The 13,824-nt window shown below is 48.8% G+C and overlaps 2 protein-coding genes across 2 annotated transcripts in view; one reads left to right on the top strand and one right to left on the bottom strand.

Annotated features, from left to right (window-relative positions):
• Positions 1 to 13,824, top strand: part of LOC126004088 (peroxiredoxin-1) — a 1,184,503-nt gene that overhangs the window by 29,817 nt on the left and 1,140,862 nt on the right. The window lies entirely within an intron of this gene.
• The window catches only part of LRRC74A (leucine rich repeat containing 74A), a 47,348-nt gene that overhangs the window by 8,847 nt on the left and 24,677 nt on the right, over positions 1 to 13,824 (bottom strand). The window contains exons 12-13 of the mRNA XM_049770709.1: positions 13,437 to 13,544; positions 13,005 to 13,087 (exon numbers count right to left, since the gene is read on the bottom strand). Of these exons, the coding sequence (XP_049626666.1) occupies positions 13,005 to 13,087; positions 13,437 to 13,544 (191 nt within the window). The remainder of the gene's footprint in view (positions 1 to 13,004; positions 13,088 to 13,436; positions 13,545 to 13,824) is intronic.

The raw sequence follows: 13,824 nt of genomic DNA, 5'->3' as shown, positions 1-13,824 counted from the left end.
GGCCTCTGCTGTCCCCAGGTGGCGTGTAGGGACTCAAAAGCACATAGGGAGAAACTGCACAGTTGTTTGCCTGCAGCTTCTTCTTTCTTCTTTCTTTTTTTTTTTTTCTTTTTTCCGTTCTTAGGGCCACACCTGGTGATGCTCAGGGGTTACTTCTGGCTATGTGCTCAGAATAGCTCCTGACTTGGGGGACCATATGGGATGCCGGGGGGATCGAACCGCTGTCCATCCTAGGCTAGTGTGCACAAGCAGATGCCTTACACCCTGCACCACTGTTCAGGTCACCTAGGCCCTAGCATCTATCTTTTTCTTTCTTTCTTTTTCTTTCTTTCTTTCTTTTTCTTTCTTTTTTCTTTCTTTCTTTCTTTCTTTATTTCTTCTTTTTCTCTTTTCTTTCTTTCTTTCTTTCTTCTTTCTTCTTCTTGTTCTTTTCTTTTCTTCTTTCTTTCTTCTTCTTTCTTTCTTTCTTTTCTTTCTTCTCTTTCTTTCTTTCTTCTTTCTTTCTTTCTTTGCTTTCTTTCTTCTTTCTTTCTTTCTTCTTTCTTTCTTCTTTCTTTTCTTCTTTCTTTCTTCTTTCTTTCTTTCTTATCTTTCTTTCTTTCTTTTCTTTCTTTCTTTCTTTCTTTCTTTTCTTTCTTTTCTCTTCTTTCTTTCTTTCTTTTCTTTCTTTCTTTCTTTCTTTCTTTCCTTCCTTTCTTTCTCCTATTTTTTCCTTCCTTTCTTCCTCTTCTCCTCTCTCTCTTCCCTCCCTCCCTCCCTCCCTCCCTCCTCCCTCTTCCTTCCTTCCTTCCTTCCTTCCTTCCTTCCTTCCTTCCTTCCTTCCTTCCTTCCTTCCTTCCTTCCTTCCTTCCTTCCTGCCTTCCTTCCTTCCTTCCTTAGAGAAATCATACCCAGTGTGACTTCACTCTTGGCTCTGTTCTCTGGAATCACTCCTGGTGATGGTCAAAAAACCATATGCACTGCTGGGAATCAACCTGGGTCAGCCACAATGCAAGGCCAGTACTTTCCCCCACACAATCTCTCCTGTCCCCTCCATCATTTTCTCTCCTGCTTCTCCTCCACTGTGCACTGGGCCACAGAGTGGAGGTGAGACCCAATTCTGAAGTGGGCCCACAAGGGCTTGCAGAAGAAGCCTGGCCTCTGTCCCTCACCCACCCTCACCCTTCCCTCCAGCTTGGCTGGCCACACACTGTAAGTCTGGTAGAGAATGAAAGCCTAAGGAGACTCACCCTCACATCTGCATTTTAATGGGGTGGGGATTAGCGGTCTGCTTCCTGTCCAGGCTTTGGGGCCAGGTTCCGCCCCAGTGTCTGGCACAGGCTAGGCCCTGTCTGCCAAGGAACAAGGCTCTGCTGGGCTTGGTTTTTGAGAGGGGAGCCAGGCTGGGCCTCAGGCTGGTTCCCATGATTAAGTCTTCCTTCCCTGGCTCTCGTTGCATCCCAGAACACAGAGTGGGTCCACTTTTCCTAGGCCCTACCACCTCCCTACCCACCAGCTCCTTTTTTTGAGGCACCAACTGATAGGAACAGGAGGGACCCCAGGAGTAACTGGGAAGAATTTCATTATCCCTCCCTATCCACTCCCTCCCTCTCTACCATGTTTTTGTTTGCTTTTAGGCCGCACCCAGTGATGCTCAGGGATCACTTGACTGCACACAGGAATCAATCCTGGGGTTGCTTAGAGGACCATACGGGGTGCCGGGAATCGAATTCAGGTTGGTCACATGCAAAGCAAATGCCCTACCCACTGTGCTATCTCTCCAGCCGCTGGGATATCCAGGTTTGAGCCTAACCCTGCATTGTTCCCTGGGCATTGTCAAGTGTTATCCTTGGGCACTGAACCTAACATAAATTCTCATCACAATTGGGTGTAGCCCAAGAACCAAACCAAGCAATGAATGGTCCGAAATGTATGTGCTCAGGCCTCACAGTGGCGGGATCTGCTCCAGGCAAGATGCATTCTGCATCATACATTCCCTGGATCTGGGTCGTTAAAGCCTGCTACAGGTGTGCAGAAAGACTTTTTTCCCTCCCAGACACTGGTAAGAATTTGGTGTTCCTGGGTCAGTTTGGGTCATCCATGCTTTAAGGTTCTGAAGCCCTGGGCTTGATTGAGCTGGAGAAATGTGGAACGAGGGTGCCCTCTGCTGGTAAAGGGAGCTACAATTGTGGGGAGAAGTGTAGTTGCAAAGAAGCCTCCCTGGTAGGGTGCTGGTAGGCTGGCAATCCTCTCCTTTCTCTCCCACTTCTTCCCTCTCCTCTCTCCCCTCCTCTCCTCTCCTCTCCTCTCCTCTCCCTGGGCATGGACATATTGAAGCACACACAGCAAATCTCAGAAGTTCAGACGTGAGCTGTAGAGTGTCCCGTCCTGGGAGAACAGCCCAGACACTAACTTAGTGTGTCTTAGTCTCTGATGTTCAGCTCCCCAAGAAATCTCCCCACTCCAGTTGCCAGCTGAGATGGAAATCCCAGAACCCTTGCCCTTCTGACCATCCAACTACAATTGTGGGGTTCCCTGTAGTTGGAGGAGTTGGGGCCTTCCTGGTGTGCTGGTGTCTCAGCTCTAGGGGCTAGCTCCTCTTTTCTGAGGATGGAACCTGGGGCTCTTACAGCCAAGTGTGGGTTTTGTGTCTGATCCCTGTTTTGTACCAAGGATTTGGGCGCTGCCAAAAGGAGTTATTATGGGAGAAGAGTCAGGGCAGCTCCAGAACAGAACTTTCTAGCACTGCCCAGGAAGCAGAAAGGACTTTCAAGAATCCCTGGAAATAGCCTCTTTAGCTGCCTCATGAGCATAACCAGGATGCTCCTGTGACTCGGGAAATTCCAAGGGGGTTTTGAAGTTTTGAACTTGAGAAAAAAAAACCTGCTTATGTTCCAGCCTGTGTCTCATTCATCTTGGTCACCGTGGCAGGCACCCCCACCTCATGCCAGTTAACCTACAAACTCTTCAAGGTAGTGGTGAGGTCTGCAAAGATGCACGAGTTCCCCCCCCCCACCCCCAATATCCTATCTTTAAAGGTACCATGAACTTGCCTGGCCCCATGTGTGTTTCCCTTCCATGAGGATGTCAGTTTTCTGAGACACAAACTTCCTATCCTTCTACTCAAGGCCACTGATCTGCAGCCCTGCCAATCATTGTCTTTATTTTACTAATCCCACTTCCCACTTTCCCTGACCCTGGCGCCTCATTGGCAAGGCAGTCAAATACCCTAGAACAGGCAGGTAAAAGCCCAGGAACCCTCATCTCCACCTCCTGCTCCATGGACTCTAGCTGCAAAGCTGTAGCTTCCAGCAGGAATAAATGCTCTGGGGTTTTTGGGCGTTTGGGACAGTAGCTTCTGAATCTACTCCTGAGAGTGGGTGTCTGATGTAGGTACCACTCAGTTCCTGGCTGCATCTTCCAAGAATGTATTATGGGGCATATTCAGTCACGCGGGGGAAAGTCAAACACTGGCAGTGAGGAAGGCCAGCAGTTCTCTGTACTCATGTTCTGCAGCTGGTCTCTGGCCTGAGAAATAGGTAGTGCAGCTTGCCTTGAATAGCCGACTTACATTGCATGTGGGCCTTAAGCCATGAGCAATGATCCACAAGCACAGCCAGGAGTAAGCCCTGAGCACAGCTGGGTGTGGCCCCAGCCACCCACCCAGCACCCCCCAAAAGATCCTGCTTCACCAGCATCTGTCACAGACTGATGTGTGGGTATCTGATTATTTCCTTATCTATTTTGGGTTTAAGAGCCACTCCTGGCTGTGCTCAGAGGACACCTCTGGTTCTGTACCTTGAGGATCATTCTTGGTTTTGTGGTGCTGGGCATTTGAAGTTGGCTGTATACCAGGACTTACCTGCTCTGCTCTCTTTCAGGTCATGTAGGGATGTTTTAAAGCTGCCAACTGTCTAGTGGGCCCCTTATGTGCCTTGCTTGTATCCCCCAAACCCCCGAGTCCCTTCCCATGAGGGATACCCTCCTCTCTAGCATGGCCCTGCTACTATTAAACATTCAGTAGATGCTAGATCCAGGCTGGTATTACCCAGAGTACTTTGGGGTAGGATGTGCCAGGCTCATCTCCATGTACCGAGGAGGACACGGAGATTCCAGGAAGCCCAAGAACTTGCTCAAGGTGAAGCCAGAATGTGCATGTTTACCACTTTATAGTTCTGGTCACAGAAGGTGGCTTAGTCCACTCTAGCCTTGAAAACTCAGCCCCAGGACAGTACTACCAGCACTGCACCTCTATGTCCTACCCATTGCCCAATCCAGCCTGGCTTGGTGTGAAGACTTGGATGTAAGTAAGAAAGGATGTAAACAGGCACGTGCCTTCCAATCCCCCTATGGATAAAACCATTGCCTGGCAGCAGGAGAGGAAGAGGCACAACAGTGGTAAGAACCCCTTGGGAGTCAGAGTCTGTTGCCACTTACTGGCAGGTGAACTTGGGCAAAAGACTTAACAGGGCCAGGGGGCAAGGGTGGCTCAGTGGCTCAATGTGCCTGCCTTGGACAGTGGGGAAGAAGTTTGTCTTGCCGAAGGCCAACCAGGGTTTTGTCTGAGGTATAGTCCCTGATACATCCAAGAGTAATTTTGTTTGTTTGTTTGTTTTTGGGTCACACCTGGCAGCGCTCAGGGGTTAATCCTGGCTTCATGATCAGAAATCGCTCCTGGCAGGCTTGGGGGACCATATGGGATGCCGGGATTAGAACCACCGTCCTTCTGCATGCAAGGCAAACACCCTACCTCCGTGCTATCTCTCCGGCCCCATTTTTTTTTAATTTATTTTTATTATTTTGGTTTTTGGGTCAGACCCTACAATGCTCAGGGGTTATTCCTGGCTCTACACTCAGAAATTGCTCCTGGCAGGCTCGGGGGACCATATGGGATGCCGGGATTCAAACAACCATCCTTCTGCATGCAAGACAAACACCCTACCTCCATGCTATTTCTCCAGCCCTTTTTTGTTTGTTTTTTGGGTCACACCCAACATCGCTCAGGGATTACTCCTGGCTCCATGCTAAGAAGTCGTTCCTAGCAGGCTCGGGGGACCACATGGGATGCTGGGACTCAAACCACTGTCCTGCATGCAAGGCAAATGCCTTACCTCCATGTTATCTCTCCAGCCCCTCTTTCTTTCTTTCTTTCTTTTTTTTTTTTTTTTTTTTTTTTTGGTTTTTGGGTCACACCCGGCGGTGCTCAGGGGTTACTCCTGGCTGTCTGATCAGAAATAGCTCCTGGCAGGCACGGGGGACCATATGGGACACTAGGATTCGAACCAACTACCTTTGGTCCTGGATCGGCTGCTTGCAAGGCAAAAGCCGCTGTGCTATCTCTCCGGGCCCCTTTCTTTTTTTTTTTTTTTTTTTTTGGTTTTTGGGCCACACCCGGCGGTGCTCAGGGGTTACTCCTGGCTGTCTGCCAGAAATAGCTCCTGGCAGGCACGGGGGACCATATGGGACACCGGGATTCGAACCAACCACCTTTGGTCCTGGATCGGCTGCTTGCAAGGCAAACGCCGCTATGCTATCTCTCCGGGCCCAATTTTTTTAGTTTTAATCTTTTTTTTCATTTATTTATTTTTATTTTTAAATTATCTTTATTTAAACACCGTGATTACAAATATGATTATAGTTGTATGATTACAGTCATGAAAAGAACACCCCCTTCACCAGTGTAACATTCCCACCACCAATTTCCCAAATATTGAAATATTTATTTAAGCACAATGATTATAAACATGTTTGTAGTTGCGTTTCAGTTATAAAAAGGAATGCCCCCCTTCACCAATGCAACCTTTCCACTACCAATGACCCCCATCTCCTTCCTCACCCCATGCCTTTATTTGAGACAAGTTTGTTTTTGTTTTTGTTTTTTGTTTTTGGGCCACACCGGCGTTGCTCAGGGGTTACTCCTGGCTGTCTGCTCAGAAATAGCTCCTGGCAGGCACGGGGGACCATATGGGACACTGGGATTCGAACCAACCACCTTTGGTCCTGGATCGGCTGCTTGCAAGGCAAACGCCGCTGTGCTATCTCTCCAGGCCCGAAACAAGTTTTTTTTTTTTTTTTTTTTTTTTTTTTTAAAAAAGAAACCTTAGTGGTCAGCAAGGACACTGAGCCAGGGAGATGTCTACCTTCTGTGGTGCAAGATGGGATCCTTCGGAGCCCTGATCTTATACAGGGGTGTTCAGGGGGTAATGATTTGGGAGGTGAGAGGTAGCGTGGCCGACACTGCGTGGCATTGGGGGAAACTTCTGTAAGATCGGAGGCACGAGCTAGACGAGGACTTCTGGAGCAGGCCTGACATCTAGTGGTCTTAAGTAGGAATTGCTCCACGTCGGGGAGTGGCCCCATTTGAGCCAGGCAGGGGAGCTCTGGGGCTTGAGTGTCTGTCACTAACTTGGAGGTGAAACTCCAACCACCAGCCTACAGACATCCTGTCACTGTGTGGTCCCAGAAACCAAGAAACCTTTGTGGCTGGAGTGACCGGGGACATGCCAGAGAATTTTATGATTTATAATAGGCTCAAAAGACAGTTCCTCTGCTACTGCTCCCCAAAAGGCAAGGAAGTAGTTCAGCAGGTTGGAGCAAACGCTTCATATATAGGAGGTTGGGGTTTGAATCTCAGTACCACATGGTTTCCTGAGCAGAGTTGGGAGTAGCTCCTGAATAACACTCAGTGTGACCCCAAATCAAAAAAATAAAATAAAAAGGCCTAGTCAGGCTAGAAAGAGACATGATGGGTAAGGTGTTTGCCTGCATAGAGCCCACAGGGCTCAATCCCCAACACCAAGTATGGTTCCCAGGAATAATTCCTGAGCACCACCACATGTGGTAAAAATATCAAAAAATAAAATGAAGGGGGCCGGAGAGATAGCATGGAGATAAGGTATTTACTTTGCATGCAGAAGGATGGTGGTTCAAATCCCAGCATACCATATGGTCCCCCGAGCCTGCCAGGAGCGATTTCTGAGCATAGAGCCAGGCATAGCCCCTAAGCGCTGCTGGGTGTGACCCAAAAAACAAAATAAATAAATAAATAAATAAAAAATAAAAATAAAATAAGGGTTGAGGGCCTCAGGTACATGGGTGGTTAGAGAAGTGAGACATAGAGTTATATATCCACAGGCTGACTTGAAAACACTGAAGCAGGGGACCCAATCTACTACCACCAAAACTAAAAATGAACCTGTCCAGAAATCTGGCTATGGGTGGGGTATGGGAGGGAAACTTGGGAAGTTGACATGGGGTGGGATCAGTGCTGAAACTCAGTATGTCTAAAACTGAGCTATGAATAACTTTGTAAATCAGTGTCTTAAAAAATTATCCGAGTCATGGCACCAAACAGAAGAAAAAGAAAAAGAATAAAGAAAAAAAAAAGAATAAAGAAAAAAATAAAAAAAAATTATAAGATAGTGAGACAAAAGCCAGGGAGAAAGTTCAGCTGGTCCTTGACTTCAGAGGGCTTAGATTTTGGGGGGAATTTGAGGCTGGAGCTCTAGTAAAATGGAAAGGGGATTTGCCTTGCATGTAGCCAACCTGGGTTTGATCCCTAGCATTTATTTATTTATTTATTTATTTTTTTTTATTAATTTTTTATTTTTAATTATGAGAACAAAGATGCAAAGAAAGAGGACAAGGTAAAGTTACAGTGGAAGAACAATCACCCATAAACAGAATTCTCAGTAGTCCCGTTGCTGATATCTTTTTTTTTTTTTTTTTGGTTTTTGGTTTTTGGGCCACACCCGGCAGTGCTCAGGGGTGACTCCTGGCTGTTTGCTCAGAAATAGCTCCTGGCAGGCACAGGGGACCATATGGGACACCAGGATTTGAACCAACCACCTTAGGTCCTTTTGCAAGGCAAACACCGCTGTGCTATCTCTCCGGGCCCCATTGCTGACATCTTTTTTTTTTTGGTTTTTGGTTTTTGGGCCACACCCAGCAGTGCTCAGGGGTTACTCCTGGCTGTCTGCTCAGAAATAGCTCCTGGCAGGCACGGGGAACCATGTGGGACACCGGGATTCGAACCAACCACCTTTGGTCCTGGATCGGCTGCTTGCAAGGCAAACGCCGCTGTGCTATCTCTCCGGGCCCCATTGCTGATATCTTAACTTTGAACTTCCAGCCAAAGAACATTAAGAAAAATAAAACAGAACCCATGTACAATTACTTTGTCTCTCAAGCCTAGCATTTTATATAGTCTCTTGCCTAGCACTGCCAGTAGTGATTCTTGAGTGCAGAGCCAGGAATAAACTCTGATCATCACCAGGTGTGACCTCAAGTCCCTTCAAAATGGGGCTGGAGAGATAGCTCAGCAGTAGGGCATTTGCTTTGCATGCTGCCCACTGGGAGGGACCTAGTTTGATTCCTGGCATCCCATATGGTCCCCTAGCCTGCCAGGGGCAATTTCTGAGTGCAAAGCCAGGAGCAACCCCTGTACGCCACTGGGTGTGGCCCCAAAACCAACCAACCAATCAATTAATAAATAAAGTTGAGCCGAAGAGATAGTATGGAGGTAGGGTGTTTGCCTTGCATGCAGGAGGATGGTGGTTCGAATCCTGGCATCCCATATGGTCCTCTGAACCTGCCAGGAGTGATTTCTGAGCATAGAGCCAGGAGTGACCCCTGAGCGTTGCCGGGTGTGACCCAAAAACCAAAATAAATAAATATATAAGTAAATAAAGTTTAAAAAAGACCCTTCAAAATATCTTGGGGGAAAATATTTTGGGGGGAATTGAACAATGATGTCTGTGTAGATGTGTGGTGAGATGTGAATTTCAACCCACAAGCCACTCATTGCATTTCTTCCTTACCATCACCCCAACTTTGACGTGCCTCAGTGGAAATCAGGTTGGGGTTGAGCCCTTGAAGGAAAAGGGGAGAGGAAGGCCACTGGAGGGGTATGCCAGCTGAAAAGAATGATTTGGACTCAGAGATGAAGCCAAGCAACCCCAAGACTGTTGACTAAGCTCCTATGCACCAAGGGTAGGGTTCCTGCATGCCCCCCAACATTCCCAGTCCTGCCCCAAACAATCACCAGGCACCATGTGTTTGTCCTCTCCACAAGATTTATTGAGCACCAACCATGCAACTTTCATAGCGTTGAGGAGGAGCAGATGGACCTCCCCAGCCCCCATAGCCTGGCTCCCACCCCAGCCCATGTTGGGGTCTTATTTTTCCCAAGGACTGTCAACAGAAATGCAGAAGGCACATTCCTAGAGGAGACAGAGGTTTCCCTTACCATGAAACTGAGAAGCTTCAAGGTTGGGTGTCCAGGTAGGGACAGTCCATGACTATCAATGCCTGGCCTCTCAGATCTACTCTATTCCTGACTCCAAAGCCATTGCTTCAAATGACAGTGGTCTTTGCCTTTCCTTTCCTTTTTTTTTTTTTTTTTTTTTTTTTGGTGTTTGGGTCACACCCGGCAGCGCTCAGGGGTTACTCCTGGCTCAATGCTCAGAAATTGCTCCTGGCTGGCTTGGAGGAACATATGGGATGCTGGGATTCGAACCACTGTCCTGTTGCATGCAAGGCAAATGCCCTACCTCTATGCTATCTCTCCGGCCCCGGTCCTTGCCTTTCCTGAGCATCTCTGCCTCTGCCTGTTCATCCAGCTATCCCTCTCCTGCTATCCCTCTCCTGGACTCAGCTATCCCTCTCCTGGACTTAGTTTACAACCATCTACCAGGGCACTGTTTTTGCACCCACAGACCTCACCTAGCAGCCCTTTCACATTCCTAATAGTCTCCCCGGATTCCCAGGCCTCTGCTTTTTTTTTTTTTTCAGGCCACACCCATTTGATGCTCAGTGGTTACTCCTGGCTAAGCGCTCAGAAATTGGCCCTGGCTTGGGGGGACCATAAAGGATGCCGGGGGATTGAACTGTGGTCTTTCCTTGGCTAGCGCTTGCAAGGCAGACACCTTACCTCTAGTGCCACCTCGACAGCCCCCTTTCTTTTGTTTTTAATGCATGTGGTGCTGGGGATTTGAACCCAGGCTCTCACACCTGAGTCATGTGCCATCTCCAAAATTCTTTTTTTTTTTTTTTTGGTTTTTGGGCCACACCCGCAGTGCTCAGGGTTACTCCTAGCTGTCTGCTCAGAAATAGCTCCTGGCAGGCACAGGGGACCATATGGGACACCGGGATTTGAACCAACCACCTTGGGTCCTGGGTTGGCTGCTTGCAAGGCAAACGCCACTGTGCTATCTATCTCTCTGGCCCCTCTCCAAGGTTCTTGAGTCTGCTGAGGATGCACCCTTTGTCTGTCACTAGGACCAGTGGCACCTCCACACGCAACCATGGCAGGTCACAGCACTGGCAGCAGTAGCCAAGATGATCCAAGACCGACTTTATTTGCTGTTGCTGCATTGGCTTTGGTGTTTGTCCATCAATGATGCAGATACATTCTTGATCTGTGCCCCTCTGGGCTGGCTGTGCCTCCTTGGCCCTGTTCTTCTATGCCAGGCAGTGACCATCTCTCCTTTGAGACGGCACTGGTTTGGGAGATAAGGGGACAAGTTGCTGGATGCTGTTTGTCAGGAGTAAGAAGATGGGCTCACCCCCAACCCAGACCAAGTGCAAACTCTTTTTCGCCCAGGTGACCATCAGGCGTGAAGAGCTCAGCACTTGACACTGTTAGTGGGGCACTGACAATCTTTTGATATATCTGTTTTGGGTTTTGGGTCATACCTGGTGATATTCAGGGGTTCCTATTGGCTCTACACTTAGGAATCCTCCCTGGTGGTATCTGGGAGGCCATATGGGATGTTGATCAAACCTGGCTTGGCCAATATAAGTGCCCTACCTGCTAAACTAATGCTTTAGTCCTTTCATTTAAATTCTAGAATGTGTCAGAAGCTCATGCATAGATCTAGGTTTAGAGATATTGGATATACAGGCAATATCCATAGAAGTATGTGAGTAAAAGTGTCATTTGTAGTAACAATGCTTTTTTTGGGGGGTGGGCACACCCAGCAGCACTCAGGCTTACTCTTGGCTCTGTGCTCAGAAATTACCCCTGGCAGGCTCGAGGACTCAGGTTTGCTGTGTGCAAAGCAAATGCCCTACCCCTGTGCTATCACTCCAGCCCCAACAATCAGTATAAACTGCCATAGAAATAAGGTGTAGAGAACCAAATAAAGGTAAAAGTGCTGGATTTAATAGACTGACAGTGGACTGGAATAATAATACAGCAGGTAGTGCAAAAAATGCTCTGACCCAGGTTCAATCCCCACCATCCCATATGGTAACTGAGCCTTGCTAGGAATGAGCCCTATGTACAGAATCAGGAGTAAGCCCTGAACACAGTTTGGTGTTCTCAAAACAAAACAAAATCAAAGACTGTATGCAAGCAGGTAAAGTGCTTGCTTTGCACCTGGCTAATCTGGGTTCGACCCATGATACCCTATCATACCCTAGTTCCCTGAGCCCTGTCAGGAGTGATCCCTGAGATCAGAACCAAGAGTAAGTCCTGAGCATTACTGGGGTGTCCCCAAAACAAAAACAATGACAGTAAAAGACTGAAGGAAATCATGGAGGCATGCTCTATAAAGTGTGAGGAAGCGCTGTGCTGTGCCTGCGCAAAGCTAAAACACAGAATACAACACAGAATAAAACACCGTGTCTTCTGAGCCTGCTGCCTGCCAGGTGGTGTCTAAGCACTTCAGAGTTGACTCGCTTCATCTTCAAAAACATCTATCCCATGGGTATTATTATCATTGTTGTTGTTAACAACCCTATGATCCAGCAGGGAAACTGAGGCACAGAGATTTGCAGAAGTGGAGCTAGTACCAGAACTCTGGCAGTCTGGCCCATGCCCATGCCCAGGACAGCAGCCATGCCAGCATCACCATACCTGCTGCGCACAGACTATGCTTAGGGACACGGAAAGCTCTGAGCAAGCTGGAAACTATTCCTGGGGGCTCCCCGGGTCTCCTTGCTGATCTGCATGGAGTCACTGCACAAGGGGCTGCTGCTTGGAATGGCAAACGACGAGGAAACCATGTGCCATGGTGCTCCTTAGTCAAGACCTCACCAAAGTGCAAGGTGTGATGTGAGGGGCAGTCAGTCCACCCCGACACCCCCACCCTCAGCTCCTGCCCTTTGGGTCCCCACACTCAAAACCCACTTGTGCTTCCCCAAGGCTGAGGACCAGGCAGTGCTCTCTGCAAAGCCACAACTTCACTGCCTTTGGACGGTCTCCTGGGCTGCTTGGGGGCACTATCTCCCTTCCCCCAGCAGGAGGCCCTGCCAGAAACATATGAGCTACATAGGAAGTGCGGGGGGTATGTGCAGGCTCTCTGGGGGTGATGGACAATCCTGTCTTTCCTCTCTTTAAGGATGACACAGCACTGCAGCAGGACCAAGAGAGACCAAGTTGAGGTGGGTCGGGTCCCAGAACTTCCCAGATGGGTCCCCAGGTCTGAGGAACCCCAGGCTGGCTCCAAGCCCTTCTCTATTATGCCCTCTTCCTAAAGGCGTGCTGTTCTGATGAATAACTGAGTGCTCATGGCAGCATGGTCAGGCACATGCACACTAAGGCAGAGTCCTGGGCCCATGGTAGGGCTCCAGAGTGCTGGCAGCTTCATGACCCTTATCATATCCTTACCCAGATCTCCAGGAAATCTGGCCTGGGAGTTACAACAGAGGCAAGTAATTCACTTGCTGTTCCCCAGCAGAACACTTGGGCCCCACGTCTGTGTCTGGCCTCCCAGCCTTTCCTCCGTGTCTGTGTGCCATCCCTACCTAATAGGCACCTCCCTCTTTGGCCCACCAGGATACTCGCACACAGCCCCATGACCTCTCTGACAGACCAGGGCCTCACGTTGCTCCCTATGTCACCTCTCAAATGTGGGCTGGCTTTGGGTCCAGGAGATAGCAGTTAGAGGCTGCCAGGTAGGTGAGGAGTGAGGGCCACTAAAACAAGGTGTCTCCCAGCTCAGGCCAACTCAGCCAGCTAGCTGACTTCTGGGTCCCGTGGGAGGCAGAAGGTGCTGGGGCGGGCCATGGGCCCAGCTGACCTGAGGTCGACACTGCCTGATGAGTCCTCCAGCAACTTGATTAGGTCCCGGATGTTGTGTCGGTTTAGAGACACATAGTTCTGCTGCAGAAGCCAGGGACAGCCCAGTGAGGGGAGCACGGGGCTCTCAGTCATCTCCTGAACACACTCACACACGTCTGCTTGTGTCTTCGCATACGTGAGCTCACTCAGCATGCATTTCTAAACACTCCTATGCTCCCAATCCATACACTCACACAGACAAAAACATACATGTACTCCCATGCACACAATTAATACACACACTTATGCACGTAAGCTCCTTCATGAATTCACTCACAAGCCTATTCATGAATTCATATGCATGCATTCCTGTGTTCACGTGCAGACTTACACAGATGGACACTCATAAACATGTATGTACTCACACAGTGCCTGCTTGGGACCAGCGTACCTGCAGCAGAGCTTTCCGGAAGTCACCTACGGGCATCATGGTGGTTCCCTTGGGGTTCAAGCGCAAGAAAAAGTCGGACAACGAGATTTTCTGCTCATCCACATATTTCTGCAAGAAGCCAGAGACACAGGATGGTGCTGTAGTGATTGCACAGTGTGTAGGGCATTTGCCCAGCAAGCGGCCGACCTGAGTTAAATTCCTGGCATCCCATAGGGCTCCTCCCCTGAGTCTTCCAGGAATGACTTCTTTTCTTTTTTTCTTTTTTTGTTTTTTGGGCCATACCCGGCGTTGCTCAGGGGTTACTCCTGGCTCAGAAATAGCTCCTGGCAGGCTCGGGGGACCATATGGGACATCGGGATTCGAACCAACCACCTTTGGTCCTGAATCG

This window comes from Suncus etruscus, chromosome 3 (assembly GCF_024139225.1).
Source record: "Suncus etruscus isolate mSunEtr1 chromosome 3, mSunEtr1.pri.cur, whole genome shotgun sequence".
NCBI lineage: Eukaryota > Metazoa > Chordata > Mammalia > Eulipotyphla > Soricidae > Suncus > Suncus etruscus.
The sequence above is the reverse complement of the archived record's forward strand: the minus strand, read 5'-3'. Positions and strand labels throughout refer to the sequence as shown.